This window comes from Pocillopora damicornis, chromosome 4 (assembly GCF_964200805.1).
Source record: "Pocillopora damicornis chromosome 4, jaPocDami1.2, whole genome shotgun sequence".
NCBI lineage: Eukaryota > Metazoa > Cnidaria > Anthozoa > Scleractinia > Pocilloporidae > Pocillopora > Pocillopora damicornis.
The window spans coordinates 20328428-20342763 of NC_142673.1; the positions used below are offsets into that span (position 1 = coordinate 20328428).

The 14336-nt window shown below is 35.6% G+C and overlaps 1 protein-coding gene across 3 annotated transcripts; it reads left to right on the forward strand.

Annotated features, from left to right (window-relative positions):
* The first annotated feature begins 162 nt into the window (after positions 1-162).
* LOC113685897 (TNF receptor-associated factor 6) lies at positions 163-14331 on the forward strand. Of its 3 annotated transcripts, none has more exons than XM_089204876.1 (9): positions 163-233; positions 1802-1981; positions 3486-3546; positions 5319-5423; positions 9736-9900; positions 10263-10337; positions 12498-12578; positions 13176-13429; positions 14194-14331. In XM_089204876.1, the coding sequence occupies exons 2-9, from the start codon at positions 1833-1835 to the stop codon at positions 14195-14197; spliced, it is 894 nt and encodes a 297-aa protein (XP_089061002.1). In that variant the 5' UTR covers positions 163-233; positions 1802-1832; the 3' UTR covers positions 14198-14331. The 3 variants fall into 3 exon arrangements, with proteins under 3 accessions (XP_089061002.1, XP_089061001.1, XP_027059277.2); XM_089204875.1 differs by having other exon boundaries at positions 14074-14238; XM_027203476.2 differs by lacking the exon at positions 14194-14331 and having other exon boundaries at positions 13176-13729.
* Positions 14332-14336: the final 5 nt, after the last annotated feature.

A 14336-nucleotide genomic window follows, 5' to 3' on the forward strand; every position in this document is an offset into this window, starting at 1 on the left:
CAGAATTTATAATCGTTGTTTTTTAATTTTGGATCGTCAGCACATGTTCCATTTTGTCTTAAAAGCTTCAGAACACGCAGATATGAATTTTTTTCCCTTTGAAAGTCTCTTAGGGGAATCCCCTAATTATCTATTCGCCGCAAGGCACTACGGGAAACAAGAAGCGCTACACCATAATATTCAAAGATAACAAAATTTTGTAGAGGTTTATACTGTAATTCGCATCTAACCAGGTACGTAATTTCTTTCATGAGCTTGATTTCCCAACGATGCCTTTTGAAACCATTCTTTAAGGGTATTAAGTGTTCATCCTTAACTCTTGATCGAAAACGAAACTGTATCTAATGCAATTTTTTTTTGTGTGCTCTCAAAGACGAGAAATAAGAACTGTCGTTATTTTTTATTGACAAGTCTTTTATTAGAGACAGAAATATGCGTCGATTTTAGCGTCCGTAATGACATTTTCAGACCCCAGCACCACTGAGAGTTTCTAAAAGAAAGTGAGAAACAAAACAAAACAAAAACGAAAGCTGAGTTTTGTGGCGATACATAACAACGGGAACAAAAGGCGTGGCGGCCATTTTGGCTTTGCATAGTGTGCTTTTGGTTTTCAAATCTAAACAGGATCATATACTTGATGCTTCAGCTTTCCTTAACCATTATAAATGTATTTTTTATTTCAAGAGATTCTATTACCTCCTGGAGTCTTTCTGTACGTTAGTTAGGTACTTGAAAACGTTGTCGTTGTTTCAGGGAAGGCGAAATAAATGATGCTTATCGAAGCATTTCTTTGTATCCAAAATGGCGTTGCGTCCTTTATAGTTACAGTTCAGTGCTTTGATCATTCGTGACCTAATCTGAAGTTTGTGTTTCCATGTATATATGCAGTTGATATTGATGTGAAATCGGTTCCGTGCTTGATAAGCCGTCAGTTTTGTAATTGTTTAACGAGATAAACATCGAGGAGAAATCTTACCAGCAATTAGCGGGTTGTAGATTAGAAGGCCATGACAACAGAATGGACTTGCGAAAACCCTAAAAACGATGATGTAAATCACTTGAATTATATTTCTTAGTTATACATTACTTTCAAAAGTTTTATTCTTTGATCGATGTGACAGTTTCTTGGTATGATTAAACTTACTTAAGTAATACTGCTTAAACTGGAAAGTACCAGTAGATAAGTAAGTTTAGTTTTATCTTGTAATGAAAGGTACTTTATGGATATTTTATGCACCAGGAATCGATAAAGAACTAAATCTCGCTAGGAAAATAAAATAACGAAGTGATTCGATATTTTTATACAACATGAGGATCTTGCAATTTAGTAAGATCCTGCTAGAATCTTAATCTTTCAGTTCACGTAATTGCAAACCTTTGAGCAGTTAGTTATCTCCGGGCGATCATATTTATTTTTACCGTATCTGGCGTTATTAATGTGAAAGAAAGAGTACAAATTTATTGAATCAACATTTGCAATCTTGATGTTTTTGGTAATATTAAATGACTTTGTTTAAACACTCTTGACCATCCTCCAGTAATTGTACTGGAAGTTGATAGTGTGCAATATGTTTTGATATTAGATGAAGGTTTTAAGTCTTAGTTAACCCTAGAATTTGTCTTGTGCTTGTGATACTATCATTTTAGTTACAGCTGGTCTTTCTGCTCTGATTACTTCTCTGTGATAATTTTACCAAAGCCTCAAAATTCACACGCAATCAAGTTGCTCCAAATAATTTTACTGATGGTGAATAAATGTAATAGCAACTTTGAGCAAACGTCCCTTCCCTTTTTATTTCAGGTTAACAGACAGAGTTATTTAATATTTAAAGATGTCTGGATACAGAATTCCATTTTCTGCAAATATTGATAATAAGTTTAATTGTAAGTCATGTGGTCATTTATTGAGAGATGCTGTACAAACACTTTGTGGCCACCTTTATTGTGAAAACTGCTTGCTGAAGATGTTAGAACATGAACGGTAAGTGTGTATTTATCAATATAAGCCAAATAGATTTCAAAAGCTTGGTTAGTGTCATAAGATTTTCTTCAAAGCAGTTATGTAATACTTGAAATGAAATTATGGGCAGGGATCGCACCAAATACATACCTCTGCATTGCTGTTTTGCAACAAGTGATGAATGTTTAATTAAACCTTATATGTGGCTATGATTTTGAAGACATTACTACTGCTTTCAGGAATTTAATTAATCCACAATGCAGAATGACATCATCACTTTTTAACTGAACCAAATTCTAAAAGTGCATCAAACCTTAAGTAACTTGATCACATGACTTGCTTTTAGGTGTCAAAGTAATATATATGTTATTTATTGTGTGATACATTAATAAAATGCAAACATTAATTTTTGTGAATAATGAATACTGTATTACTGTTAATAATTAATTTTTTAAAAATTAATTTGTCAACTTAAAGTTGTTAAAGAAAGAATAAAAGTAATGAAGTTCACACAGTGCAAAGGAAGTTACTTTCATCGGTAACCAGTCAACTCGCCAACGGACCAACTCGCCGACGTATAAAATCGAGTAGAGACGTCGGCGAGTTGGTCGTCAATCCAATACAACTTATTAGAAGTTAAACATACAGAAAATTAAACGATATTTAGTTAAAAACACTGGTGAACATCAAACAGAAGCTTAAAGATCGGTGATCATTGGTGAACATCACCAATGACTATAACAGCTTAACACGTGAACGAGTTATTGTGCGACAACAACACCGTAAAGACTCATCATGTCAATCGCTCAGATTTTTTAAGAAAACTTGGCTTTCTAGATGAGATCTTTAGTAAAAAGCGATTATTTTTATTTGCAACAAAGTTTATAAGGATCTCAAGGCGAATAAAGGGAAGTAAACATCACCAATGACTCTCACTGCTTCAAACGCGAATGAGTTATTGTGTGTAGCCAAGTTTTAGTTAAAAAATCTGAGCGATTGACATGATGAGTCTTTACGGTGTTGTTGTCGCACAATAACTCGTTCGCGTCTTAAGCTGTTATAGTCATTGGTGATGTTCACCAATGTTCACCAAGGTTTAAGCTTCTGTTTGATGTTCACCAATGTTCACCAGTGTTTTTTTTACTAAATATCGTTTAATATTCTGTATGTTTAACTTCTAATAAGTTGTATTGGATTGATGACCAACTCGCCGACGTCTCTACTCGATTTTATACATTGGCGAGTTGGCGTCGGGGAGTTGGTCCGTCGGCGAGTTGACCGTAATTTGTTACTTTCTAGAGGGTCTCTCGGGTACCTCAGTCTGGCCATGCAACAAACTCAGTGTCCCAGGCCCTAAATTTAAACTACTATTGGTAGCCATTGGCTTTGCAGTTTATATTTTTCTTTATTCCAATTAGTGTTCAAACCATTTGCAACTGTGTATATATAAACATAATTTTGATTTAAGTTGTTGTTGTTAGTTGATTATATGTTCTAACAGATTTACTCCTGGCCTTTTCTTTAGGGTGTTAAAGGAAGTCAAATGTTTAGACCAGAATTGTAGCAGTCAAATTGGAAATGGAGGGGTAAATGTTTTGTAATTCTTTTTTACTTAAGCATTATTTTAAACTTATATATTAATGCATTTTTCCTAGTTAATAAGAGTACATACAATTTCATCTTCAGTTAGGAAAAATAACTATCATACAAATGTTGATGGACATCTAAATTCATTATCAAGTGACTTAAGAGATATGGAATTTTATTTTTAATGGATTGAATGAAGTGAGACAATAGGTAAAATTTTAAGATACAAGTTTTAGGCAGGCATGTTGTGGAAATGATGATGTGCATAATCACTATAGCCTTTAGTGGGAAGAAGCATTTCTGATTACCAGTTCTGATATTTGAAATATAATGAAAGAGACAAACTCCCTTAAAATTAAGTGTACAAGTAAGAGGGAGAATTCTGTGTAATAAAATTTGTGGACTGCATTATAAATTTAATTATATGCATGGGATTTTAGGTCCTCCTAAGTTATCTATTGAAATTTTGTAGTCATATTTGTAAAAGTTTAAAAAATTTGTGTGCTGTAAGACTTGTGATTTGTAAGAATTATTTGGTGGTTAAGTTGAACTGGTCTCTGCAACAAAGTGAAGGAGTTAGTAGTTGGTCTGTCATAGCAAAAGTCCTAAAATATCTCAGGCAAGGTTTATCTCAAGAAATTAAAATATCATGTATCCTTGAACAAGTACCTGTGCTCTAATTGGTACCCTCCCCCAAATAAGTGCAAAATTCCCCTTGGCCATACTACCAAACAAATTTCCCTCTTCAATAAGTACCCCACTCCTCCCTCAATTCTTTTAAGTAGCAGGGATACAAGGAAAACCTGTTTCTAATTAATTGCCACTTTATTTACAACTTTTTGAGCTTCAACCATAGTGGAGTCAATTTCCACTCTAGTTATTTTTTTCTCCATGTGCATGCAGAATTCCTCAATAAGCATTATCTTTTCTTTATTTTGTGTCAAATTGCTGTGCTAACTTAATAAGCAACCCTTTGATTAAGCACCTTCTTCCTTTATTAGCCCCCTCCTTTTAGGGGAGATTTTAAATAAGCCTGGATACTTCTCGAAGGAAATACAATGGCCTGAATTTTCTTGCTCGCTATAAGTTGCAGAGATTATTAATAGTGATTGAAACTTAAGTTCCAGATCTGTTCCCCTCAATTTTTTTCATGCTCTTTTATTTTCCTCATCTGATTTCAAAATGCATTTTTACATTTATTGATGTGTAACCAATGTGCCTTAGTGACATTAAAAAAAATGACTTCCAGTTTGTTGTAAAAACAATTTTTGGTCACACATTTATTTCTAACCATGTTAAATTAAATGATACATACTAATTCATGTAATGGTCCTCATCTGAAGTAACTCGGGTGGAAATAGATGTATTTCTGACAGGATTCTTATGGGTTCAGTACAGTTAACAGTCCTTTACTAATTAAAGAAATCAAAGTCGGATCATAGAAACAAAAGATGTATGTATGTTGGTAATGTAATTACATATTAAGAGGTAACATAGGAACTAACATACATTGTGTGTATCTACAGAAGTGAGTTCATAATGTTGATAATGTAACCTAAATTAAAAAATTGTCCTCACAGGGATCACAATGAATACATAATTTCTTGTATTCTAAAATGTCTGGATACTTAAATTATAAGTGCCATCTTATTCTTTTAAGGGAGATTATGTTTGCTCTTGCAACTTCATTTGTTAATGTACTACTTGGTTGGTTCAGCTGGAAAATTGAGAATATTATGCAAGTTCACATTTTTTTGGTTTCTATGGACAGTATTTTCCTGACAATCACACGAGAAGAGAAATACTGCAAATTACTACACCATGCTTGAATAAAGATACTGGATGTGATTGGATTGGTGAAGTCAGATCTGTGGAAGTAAGAGTAAAAAGATTACTTTTAATACCTTGTAGCCGTAAATGATATGATAAATCAAGTTGCTTGATATGCTCCCTGGTTGCATGTGTTTGACTTTTCTATTTCTTGAAGTCAAATAACATTATGGTTTAAAATGTAATAATTAATCACCAAATTTGCATGTCTTGGGGGCCTATTAAAGAAAAGAAGGATAAATGATAGTTTGATGGAAGATCTGAAGGAAAGGTGGGTGGGACTCATTGTATGATGGTATTTACATCTATAACACATCAAATTATGTTTATTTATTAAACATTTCACAGATAATGTATTTTCTTACAGTTTGTTATCATCACATCACTTTTAGCCCCATCCTGGTTCTGGAAGTACCCTTGCGAAATGGCTTTTGGAATTCCTAGGAATTCCTAGGATTTTCCTATTTTCCAGTAAATTCGGACTGGGAATTCCTAGGAATTCCTAGGAATTCCCAAACATAACAACTCTGGTTCTAAAAACCTAGAAATTCCTAGAAATTCCCAGAAATTCCAAGTTTATAGCCAACAGGACTTGGAATTCCTAGGAATTCCAACTCAGAGAACCAATGACTTTCCCTGAAAAGCTGTAAATCTAAAAAATTCCTTGGAATTTCTGGGAATTTTTGGGAATTTTTAGGAATGTTTAAGAATTATTGGCAATTTTAAGCAAAAATTTGAGGCTAATGATTTAAAATAAATACTTTAAATTAAAAAAACCCAGCTAAAATTCAAGTATTCAATGAAATTTATTTAGAAGCTTAATTAAGGCTTACATGTAAAATATTTTTGATTAATTATTAACATCAATGTGTGGTAATATTAGGATGGAATTTGATTTTTCTTTTCTTGAAAACTTCATACGGATTAATCCTCAATTACAGCTATTCATATAAAATAGTCCTAATCAATCATTAAATTTGGTTTGACACAAATTGTGAATAAAATCTGTTGATTCTTTTCCATAAAATACAATATCTGAAATTATATTTGAAAACCAAGCACTCTTAGGAGTGAAGGGGTTAATCACAGACAAATAAAATTTATCGTTTTAGTAAAATCTTGTAGTAACTGTAACAATAAATTAGAATGAAGTTATCCTAAACTGCAAACTTAGCTGCTGCTTGTATTTTTTTTCTGGGCTCACAATGAGTTGGCCTTGAATGAGGTTGTCTACAAGAAGCTTGACCATTTTGTATCTGGGTTCCATGACATCTGAATTTGAAAAAAAATAAGATATTTAAATATATATATTTAAAGCTCAGACCAGGCCTTTAAGATGGCTATGAGGAAAAGGGCATTCATTGGATTCTCAAATTGAGAAATCTCTGTTATATTGAGTGACTTTTATATTGGAGTTAGTACATCTCTCTCATAGATTTTACTAAGTGACCGATTCGATTCTCAGAATTATTCTAGTTTCAATTGCGCCGAGCGTTATGTAAGCTTAATTCAACCCGCTACATCTATTCTTTATAATATTTTGATTACGCAACGAATATCGCAATTTTTTACTCACCACAAACTTTCAAAATCGTAGCTTTACAGATGGCCACTCGACCCTTGTTTGTACTAGTCAAGATGTCAACTGTTGTCCCTTCTTTTAACTCCACGGCGCCAACGACTTTCTTTTCTTTTACAACACTCACGCTGTTCTCGTTTTCCCATTGAACCACAATAAAAGCTATCTTTAGAAATGTTATATTAAGCAAAACAGTTGAGAAAAACGATCAACCGATGAAAAGTACATTCAAAGATGAGCGCCAAATGGAGTCTTCTTTGTTTCTGATCACGGGCATGATCACGTGGATCTTTTAGGGACTTGTCATTGGCTAGCAAAGTGAATCCGCTGGCTTGCCGATTGCAGTGTTAAGAGAAGCGCACAACTTCGTTTTGACTTCTCCGACCGGTTCTTTGCTTCTAGATGATGGATACCTTGGTGATATAAATAATGATGTGAGTTCACTCTATGTAGAAGTAATCGACAAGAATCGATCGTATTACAAATGCACGATTTGTGGCCGAACGTTGTTGAGGAAAAAAAGACTCGAAACTCACTTGAGTTGTGTTCATGGCAAAGGTGAGAAATAACACAAGCCAATCACAGTTTTGAATGCGACTACAAATCGTCTTTTACCCTCATATTCATAAAGGAAGGATACCACATTAGGAAGTCTAAGAGATACATAGATGATCCCAGTGTACCAGTACCTAAATCTACAAAGCTTGACCGTAGCAAGCGTTCAGCAACATGTTCCAACACCGCCATCTCGATTCCTCAGTCAGTCGTCTCCACTGAACTTAAAGCAGTAGTGACAACAGAGTAGAGTACGTCTTACAAAGGAGAAACATTTGTACAAGAGACAGAAGTAACTATATGCGATTACAGAGGTACGTTGGAACTATGGTCCACAAATAGTTATGCACTGTCCGAAGTATAAAACAATTTTGTTGATAGCTGATAGACAGAGAAGAACAACAAGTAAACTTAAGAGCTGTTATTATTGAAGTGTGACTTGCAATTTTCATTTTTATATAAAGAAGGACTTGTATTTTGCACCAAAAACAAAAAGATGTAATACTTTTTGGGAGATCCAGTGATTGGGACATTTAAGAAATTAAGTTATGAAAGGAAACTTGGTCGGTACTTCTCACTTCTAACAAGTCTTGTTGACAAATATTTTCAGATCAGAGTTTCAAATAAAGTAAATTGAAGATGTCATTTAAAAGGTGTTTTTTCTCAAAGGGAACATTGACTACCTCTGTCTTGTCTGCATGCCTAATGTTTGCAAAGTGTGTGGATGATCCACAAGTATTGGAACTCTTACAAAAATGTTTTGTAAGAATAAAAACAGCAAAACAAATTACAGCAATAAGTCACGAAAACAGAGCAAAAAACTGAAAGAAAAACCAGCAACAACAATCATGAAAAAAGAAAGATTAATTACAAAATAGGTGTTGAATTTGTTTGTCTAAGGCATGAAATTTCTACTAAAAATATTGTCAACAAAAAGTCTCTGACAGTGTTTGAGGCAACTGAACTTGACTGTTCCAAGGTTTTCTAACAAAGGCAACCAGTAATGTAGGTTAGGGAAGTAACTAACAAAGTTCTTTAAGTGTAGATAACAATGTAATTATTGTTAATTATTGTGGAAGTTGTGTACCAAGGAACAGCCAATGAATGTTTGATGATTTTGGCACATCAGTGAACATGAGACATTAATTTGCATCACAATAAAAACATTTTTTGATCATGGAATCCAAGAGTCCTTTGAGGTTAGAAAGCAAATCTGTGATATGAGTACATTGGATTAATTGGCAATTTCCATTTAACATAACTGACAGCTGGTTCATGAGAAAATCCATATTAATGTAAAGATTTACTAAAACTTAGTTTGAATAATAAATTTAATGATCTTTAAGTTATAAACATATACATGTATGTATATCTCTTGGTAAGTTTTGTATAGCATACCTTTTATTGAGCCAAAGTTTTAAGCCTCTGAAATTACTCATTTTCTTAAAACCTTCACATTCAAGGTATTGAGTATTTCTTAGAATTTATGTGGACCTCAGGGTATTAAAATTGCCTCAAATTCAATTCCCAGAAATTCCCAAGAGTTCCACACTTCTTAAATTATGGGTAGTTTGTAAAGCTGAGAATTCCTAGGAATTCCTAGGGATTCCAAGTCCTCACAAAACTGGAGTCTTCCTTTCCCAGAAATTCCCAGTAATTCCAAGCTTTTTAAATCAGAGTTAATTTGCATAGTTGGGATTTTTTTAAAATTCCTAGGAATTCCTAGGAATTCCCAGAAATTCCCAGAAAACTGGGAATTCAGTTTGCAAGGGTCATTTGCATAATTGGGAATTTTTGAGAATTCCTAAGAGTTCCTAAGGGCCTATTTACACGGCACGACTTTGTCGCATGCGACAAGCTTACGACAGGCCTACGACATGACTTAAGAGTCGTAAGCGAGTTGTAGGTTTGATTTACACGAAACAATTCGTGTCGTAAGCCTGTCGTAAGCTTGTCGCATGCGACAAAGTCGTACCGTGTAAATAGGCCCTAAGAATTCCCAGAAAACTGGGAATTCAGTTCGCAAGGGTAGTTCAGATTCAAGTCACTTGGGCTTGGAGGATCAGGCTGAATTAGGCCTGATCAGATTGGGTCACTTTATACTTTTAACTCTGTCAACTAAGACTGAGGCAACTCAAAGATCATTTGGGTCCTGAATTAATTTTTTTTTTTGCATGAAATTTACGTTACATTTAAATTTTGGTGTTATTTGATCTGTTCATAGGACCATTACAAAGAGTGTGAGTGGAGGCCAGTGACATGTGTTAATTCTGGCTGCAATAAAGACGTACCACTTAATACATTAGCCAAGCACCAAGAGGAGGAATGTCCTTTTAGAGATGTGGTTTGCAACTTCTGCAATAAGGCAATAAAGTGGGCTGATCAAGCAGTAAGTAAATACTGGAAGCTTCATTTAAAATCAAGTAATTAGTAAGTCAGAGCTAATGTATAAAATTTAAATGTATCCAAGAAACCTGCTTGTTTGGGGAACCTTTGCTCATGATGATACCCAGAGGCAACAAGTTATTTAGCTTCTGCATCAATTAAGACTGAAAGGGCTTTCATTGTTTTATAATGCAGATCTAGTCCAAAAGAGTATAACCTAAGAGAAACATACAAGAGGAAATTATAACATAATTTATACATCCAATAGGATACTTAGTAAACTTATTGACTGACTTCCATAACACGTAGCTTTCACTGCGATTGAGTCATTGTATGGTTATACTATTAACATTCATTACATTATAGAACCATAGTGAAAGCTGTGAAAACCTACATGTTACTTGTGGAAATTGTGGGAAAGAGAACATTCAATTGTGCGAGGTACAGACTTCAACCACATGAATGCAATTATTATATTACAGTTACATATTACTATTGCTATATTTTTTATGAGGGGAAGGGGGGGATTAATTATCACAATTTTCATTGAGAGCTATTCACCGAAGTGGAGGTGGGTATAAAAGGTGGATATTTACCTAACTGCGAGGCGACAAGTTAATTATACAATGCTTTCAATGAGATTTGAACCCAGGGGGAGGGCGACAGTTACAGTATTGTGCAAAAGTAACGCAAACGAACTTCGACGAATTTCCTGGCTTTTTGAGGAAATTTCGCTGCGAAAGAACTTTCCGCGAACGAAATTAAGAACGATATTTCGCTGTGGACGCTAGTGAGTTGCGAACTCAAGAGGGAAAGTTGGCTCTTCTCGAAAGTTCGGTGCGAAATTTCGAGAGAAAATTCGCTCTACTTATTACAGCGAAGTGTAGTCCATGTATTGTTGTAATGCATTGCAAAAAAATTCGAAATCAGTATCATCCACTCAAGTAACTATTCTATCGCTCCTTCCTGTTAAAACCTCAACAAATGTTCGATTGTTGATGTGATCCGAACAGCCAGGTGTTCGAGTCTAAGTATAAACGACCACGCAAACACTCCAGGCAAGTGGAACTTCAACTGGGCGCCATTTGTTATGAATAACTTTGTCATATAACAACACATGAAATTCCCAATTTGTAGGCGAGACTCCACGCGAGGAAGCGTGTCGTGAACTGTTCGCAACCATGGCAACGCATGGTATACCGATGCTTCGTAAACAATTCTCTCATTCATTCATTGATCTCGTAGCACTCTGGTAGTTATTATGCCAAAAATATCAAGCTATACTAGAACTCGAATCGAGCTCCTGTATAGCCAGGGCTTCCATCCAGCTGGAAAATTTAAAACCTTGAAAAGCGAAGGGTTACAAGTGAGCCTTTCAGGCATCACTCGCTTAATCAAGAAGCTGCGTCTTAATAGCTTCGTGGCAAATTTACCTCGCTCGGGGAGACCGAAAAATCTGTCTATGGAAGCAAGAGCTTTCATAGACCAACAGATGCGTAGGAATGACGAGACGACGAGCGCGGAGATTCGAAAGAAGCTGGCAAAACGAGAAATTCTCGTTAATTCATCCACGGTGCGAAGATCGCGAAAGCAGCAAGGCTGAACTCTCTTACTTGCAAAGTAAGTTTTAGAATCTTCTTTCGCACTCTCCAAACTTCCCGCGTTAATGACGGGATTCAAATTTGTTCATGTGTGAATGTAATCTGCGAAAACTAAAGAAACATTCGGATACCATATCTGCCAAAAAGGTGTACTGTTCGTATAAGTCAAAAGCGATGCGGAAATTTTACTATTACAGCAGCATCTGATGGCATTGATCAGAACAGGCTAATGTTTTGTCTTTTCTGGTATAAAACGAAACATAAAGTCTTTATTCTTGGTAAGTTAGGCGAATATTTCTCATCGTTTGTATTCGTGACCTAACTCTAGCGGAGGAACTGTATTTCGTGAACGTTATATGATGAATAGATCGCGTACGTCGCATGGCAAACAGTTGAGTCTATCCAGCTCGAAATTTCGACCAGTAGGCAGTAAGGCGATGCTTTTTATCGCAAGATTTCGCTGAAATTTCGTTTCGAAGCGAAAATTCGACGAAATGGCGCAAGGGAAAATTCACTCAAAAAGCCTCGAATTGTCATTGGAACTTTCGTACGAACTTTCGCGAGAACAAAAAAAGAAATTCGCGCATTTCGCTTGCGTTACTTTTTCACAAAACTGTAAAAGGAAAGGGGAGGGGAGGAGGCAAAGATGGCCTCCCGAATAAACGATCGCGAACTTGTAATGTTAATTTCCACTAGTAAGACCCTGTGATGAAAATGTAAAAAAATAAAAAAGAAAATACGATTGCACTTCCTGGCTAGATGAAAACAAATTATAATTTCATCATGCAAAGTAGGAATCTTAGCATGAGATTCTCAGCCGTTATTTAGTTTTTATTTAAAACTGTAAGAACTGTTAATGGGAGCAAACATACTTTCGCCTTTTGTGATAGCTGAAAGGAATAGTTAAGCACATTGGATGACTGATATTTTTCGTGGCAACAATTACGAAGCCTGATATAGTCACCCAGGGCTTTAATTATTACCTGTCTGCTCATTACAGTTGAAGAGGCATCAAGATGCAAAGGACGGTGATTGCACGCAAAAAGAGTGTCCATACAGAGACTACGGATGTGAGCATTGTGTAAGTTTGTTAGCCTGAGTACATGCTAAAAAGTAATCACATTTAGATAAAAGCGTTTCGAGATTGAGTATCAATGTTGGAAGTTATTCTAACCGCCAGTATAATGGGGACTATATCGGAAATCAACTTGAGTGCATTTCATCTCATGCCTCAGTAAAGCGCTGGAATAGTGTGTCCCCTTGGCACTTGTTTATGGTTTTTCATGCTTAATGCTTTAGTAGCATCCCAAAGAATTCCGGCTGCAAATTCAGTTCTGCTAAAGAACATTTATCCATTGCTTCAGCCGTTAGTACTGCTCAAAGAAAACTTGCCCTCAAAATCTCCCTATCTCCTTAGACGGCCTCCATGTCATCCGCGTCACTGTGAAACAGTGGTAACTGAAAAATTGCCTATTGAGACACTTATCTCAGGATACAACTAAGCACTGCCAAACAAGAGACTTCACTTTTCAAGTCACCCACGCCTGAAAACGTAGTGTTTTAGAAGCCTTTTCTTGACTTGTCTCCGTGCTAAAAGCTGGTTTGTCAGTTTTTGGACAAGGGATTAGGCGATGTTTATCATGATGCAGTCTGTTAATTAATTTTAAAATTGTTCCAGGAGAAGATGGATCCCAAAGAGTTTAGGGCCCATTTGGATGCTGATGTGGTCCCACACTCGTTGCTTGTGTTGCCACATCAGAGAGGTATGAATGACCATCGCGTGGAAGCCAACGCGGCTGAGTTAAGTGCCTTGAAAGAAAGTCTCGCTGCAGATGAAAAGGTCATTGCAGAACATGATTGGGCACTCCAAAGCCACTATCAAGAAATCCGTCTTCTGAAAGAAGATATGGAGAAATTGAAAAACTCTCGTGGGTAAGGAGACGGGGTTATTAATTAGTTGCACGCTGCATAGATAGTACATTGATTAGCACACACACACACATATATATATATATATATACACACATTAATTACAGATAAGAATGGAATTTCTTTAAGTAGTTATGAATGTGAAATTGTACTGTTATGGAGTTAAATGTAGTAGAAGATAATATTTGAAATATGGACTATTTTTTAGAAAAGTGATGGTGATGTAGCTAAACGGTGATAAATTTAGCACTTAGTTTTATGATGAGTAGTTTTTACCATCCTCACTGTGTGATAGAAAATAGTTTACTAGAAATTAGTCTGGGTATTAGTCTGTAGTCGGGTTTTTACAGGGTTTGCACAGGTAGTTTTCGTACACGTTTAGAGTAATTTTGACTGGTTTACTAAAACTCTTCTCGTTTTTGTCTATTTTTGGCTTTTTGCAAATTTAGGGTAACTTTTTCAACTTTAGACAGTTAAAAATTCTGTGGATCATCATTTTTTCATTGTCTAGAACTGAAGTAGATTTTTACTTGTGTATATAGTTTCTGATTAGTGGCGCTTTGACGAACGTTTGGAAGCAATCAAACGGTAACTGGTCATTTCGCTTATGGGTCGTTTCGCTAACGACCAGTTCACTAACGTCTTAGGTCGTTCCACCAACGTCCCAGGTCGTTTTGCTAACGTCTCACTGGTCGTTTCGCTAGCTTTTTACAAAACCATTGGTGGTTCTATCGGCAGAACTTGATCGACTTCCTATCGAATCATAGGTAAAACGACAGTAAACCAATCAAACATGCGCTGGCTCGTACAAAGGTATGTCACGATGGTAGCGATGGTCTTTTTTAAGTTGACAATGAAACTTCATTTAAGTTTGTTTCAGTTGATCGAGTTAACTTTGACATAACTATTT

Excerpts from the sequence above, each read along its gene's own strand:
- LOC113685897 (XM_089204875.1), top strand. The coding sequence starts at position 1,833 with ATGTCTGGATACAGAATTCCATTTTCTGCAAATATTGATAATAAGTTT. Across the intron at positions 3,547-5,318 it reads GTCAAATTGGAAATGGAGGG|TATTTTCCTGACAATCACAC; the intron begins GTAAATGTTTTG and ends TTCTATGGACAG. Across the intron at positions 13,430-14,073 it reads AAATTGAAAAACTCTCGTGG|GTCGTTCCACCAACGTCCCA; the intron begins GTAAGGAGACGG and ends CTAACGTCTTAG.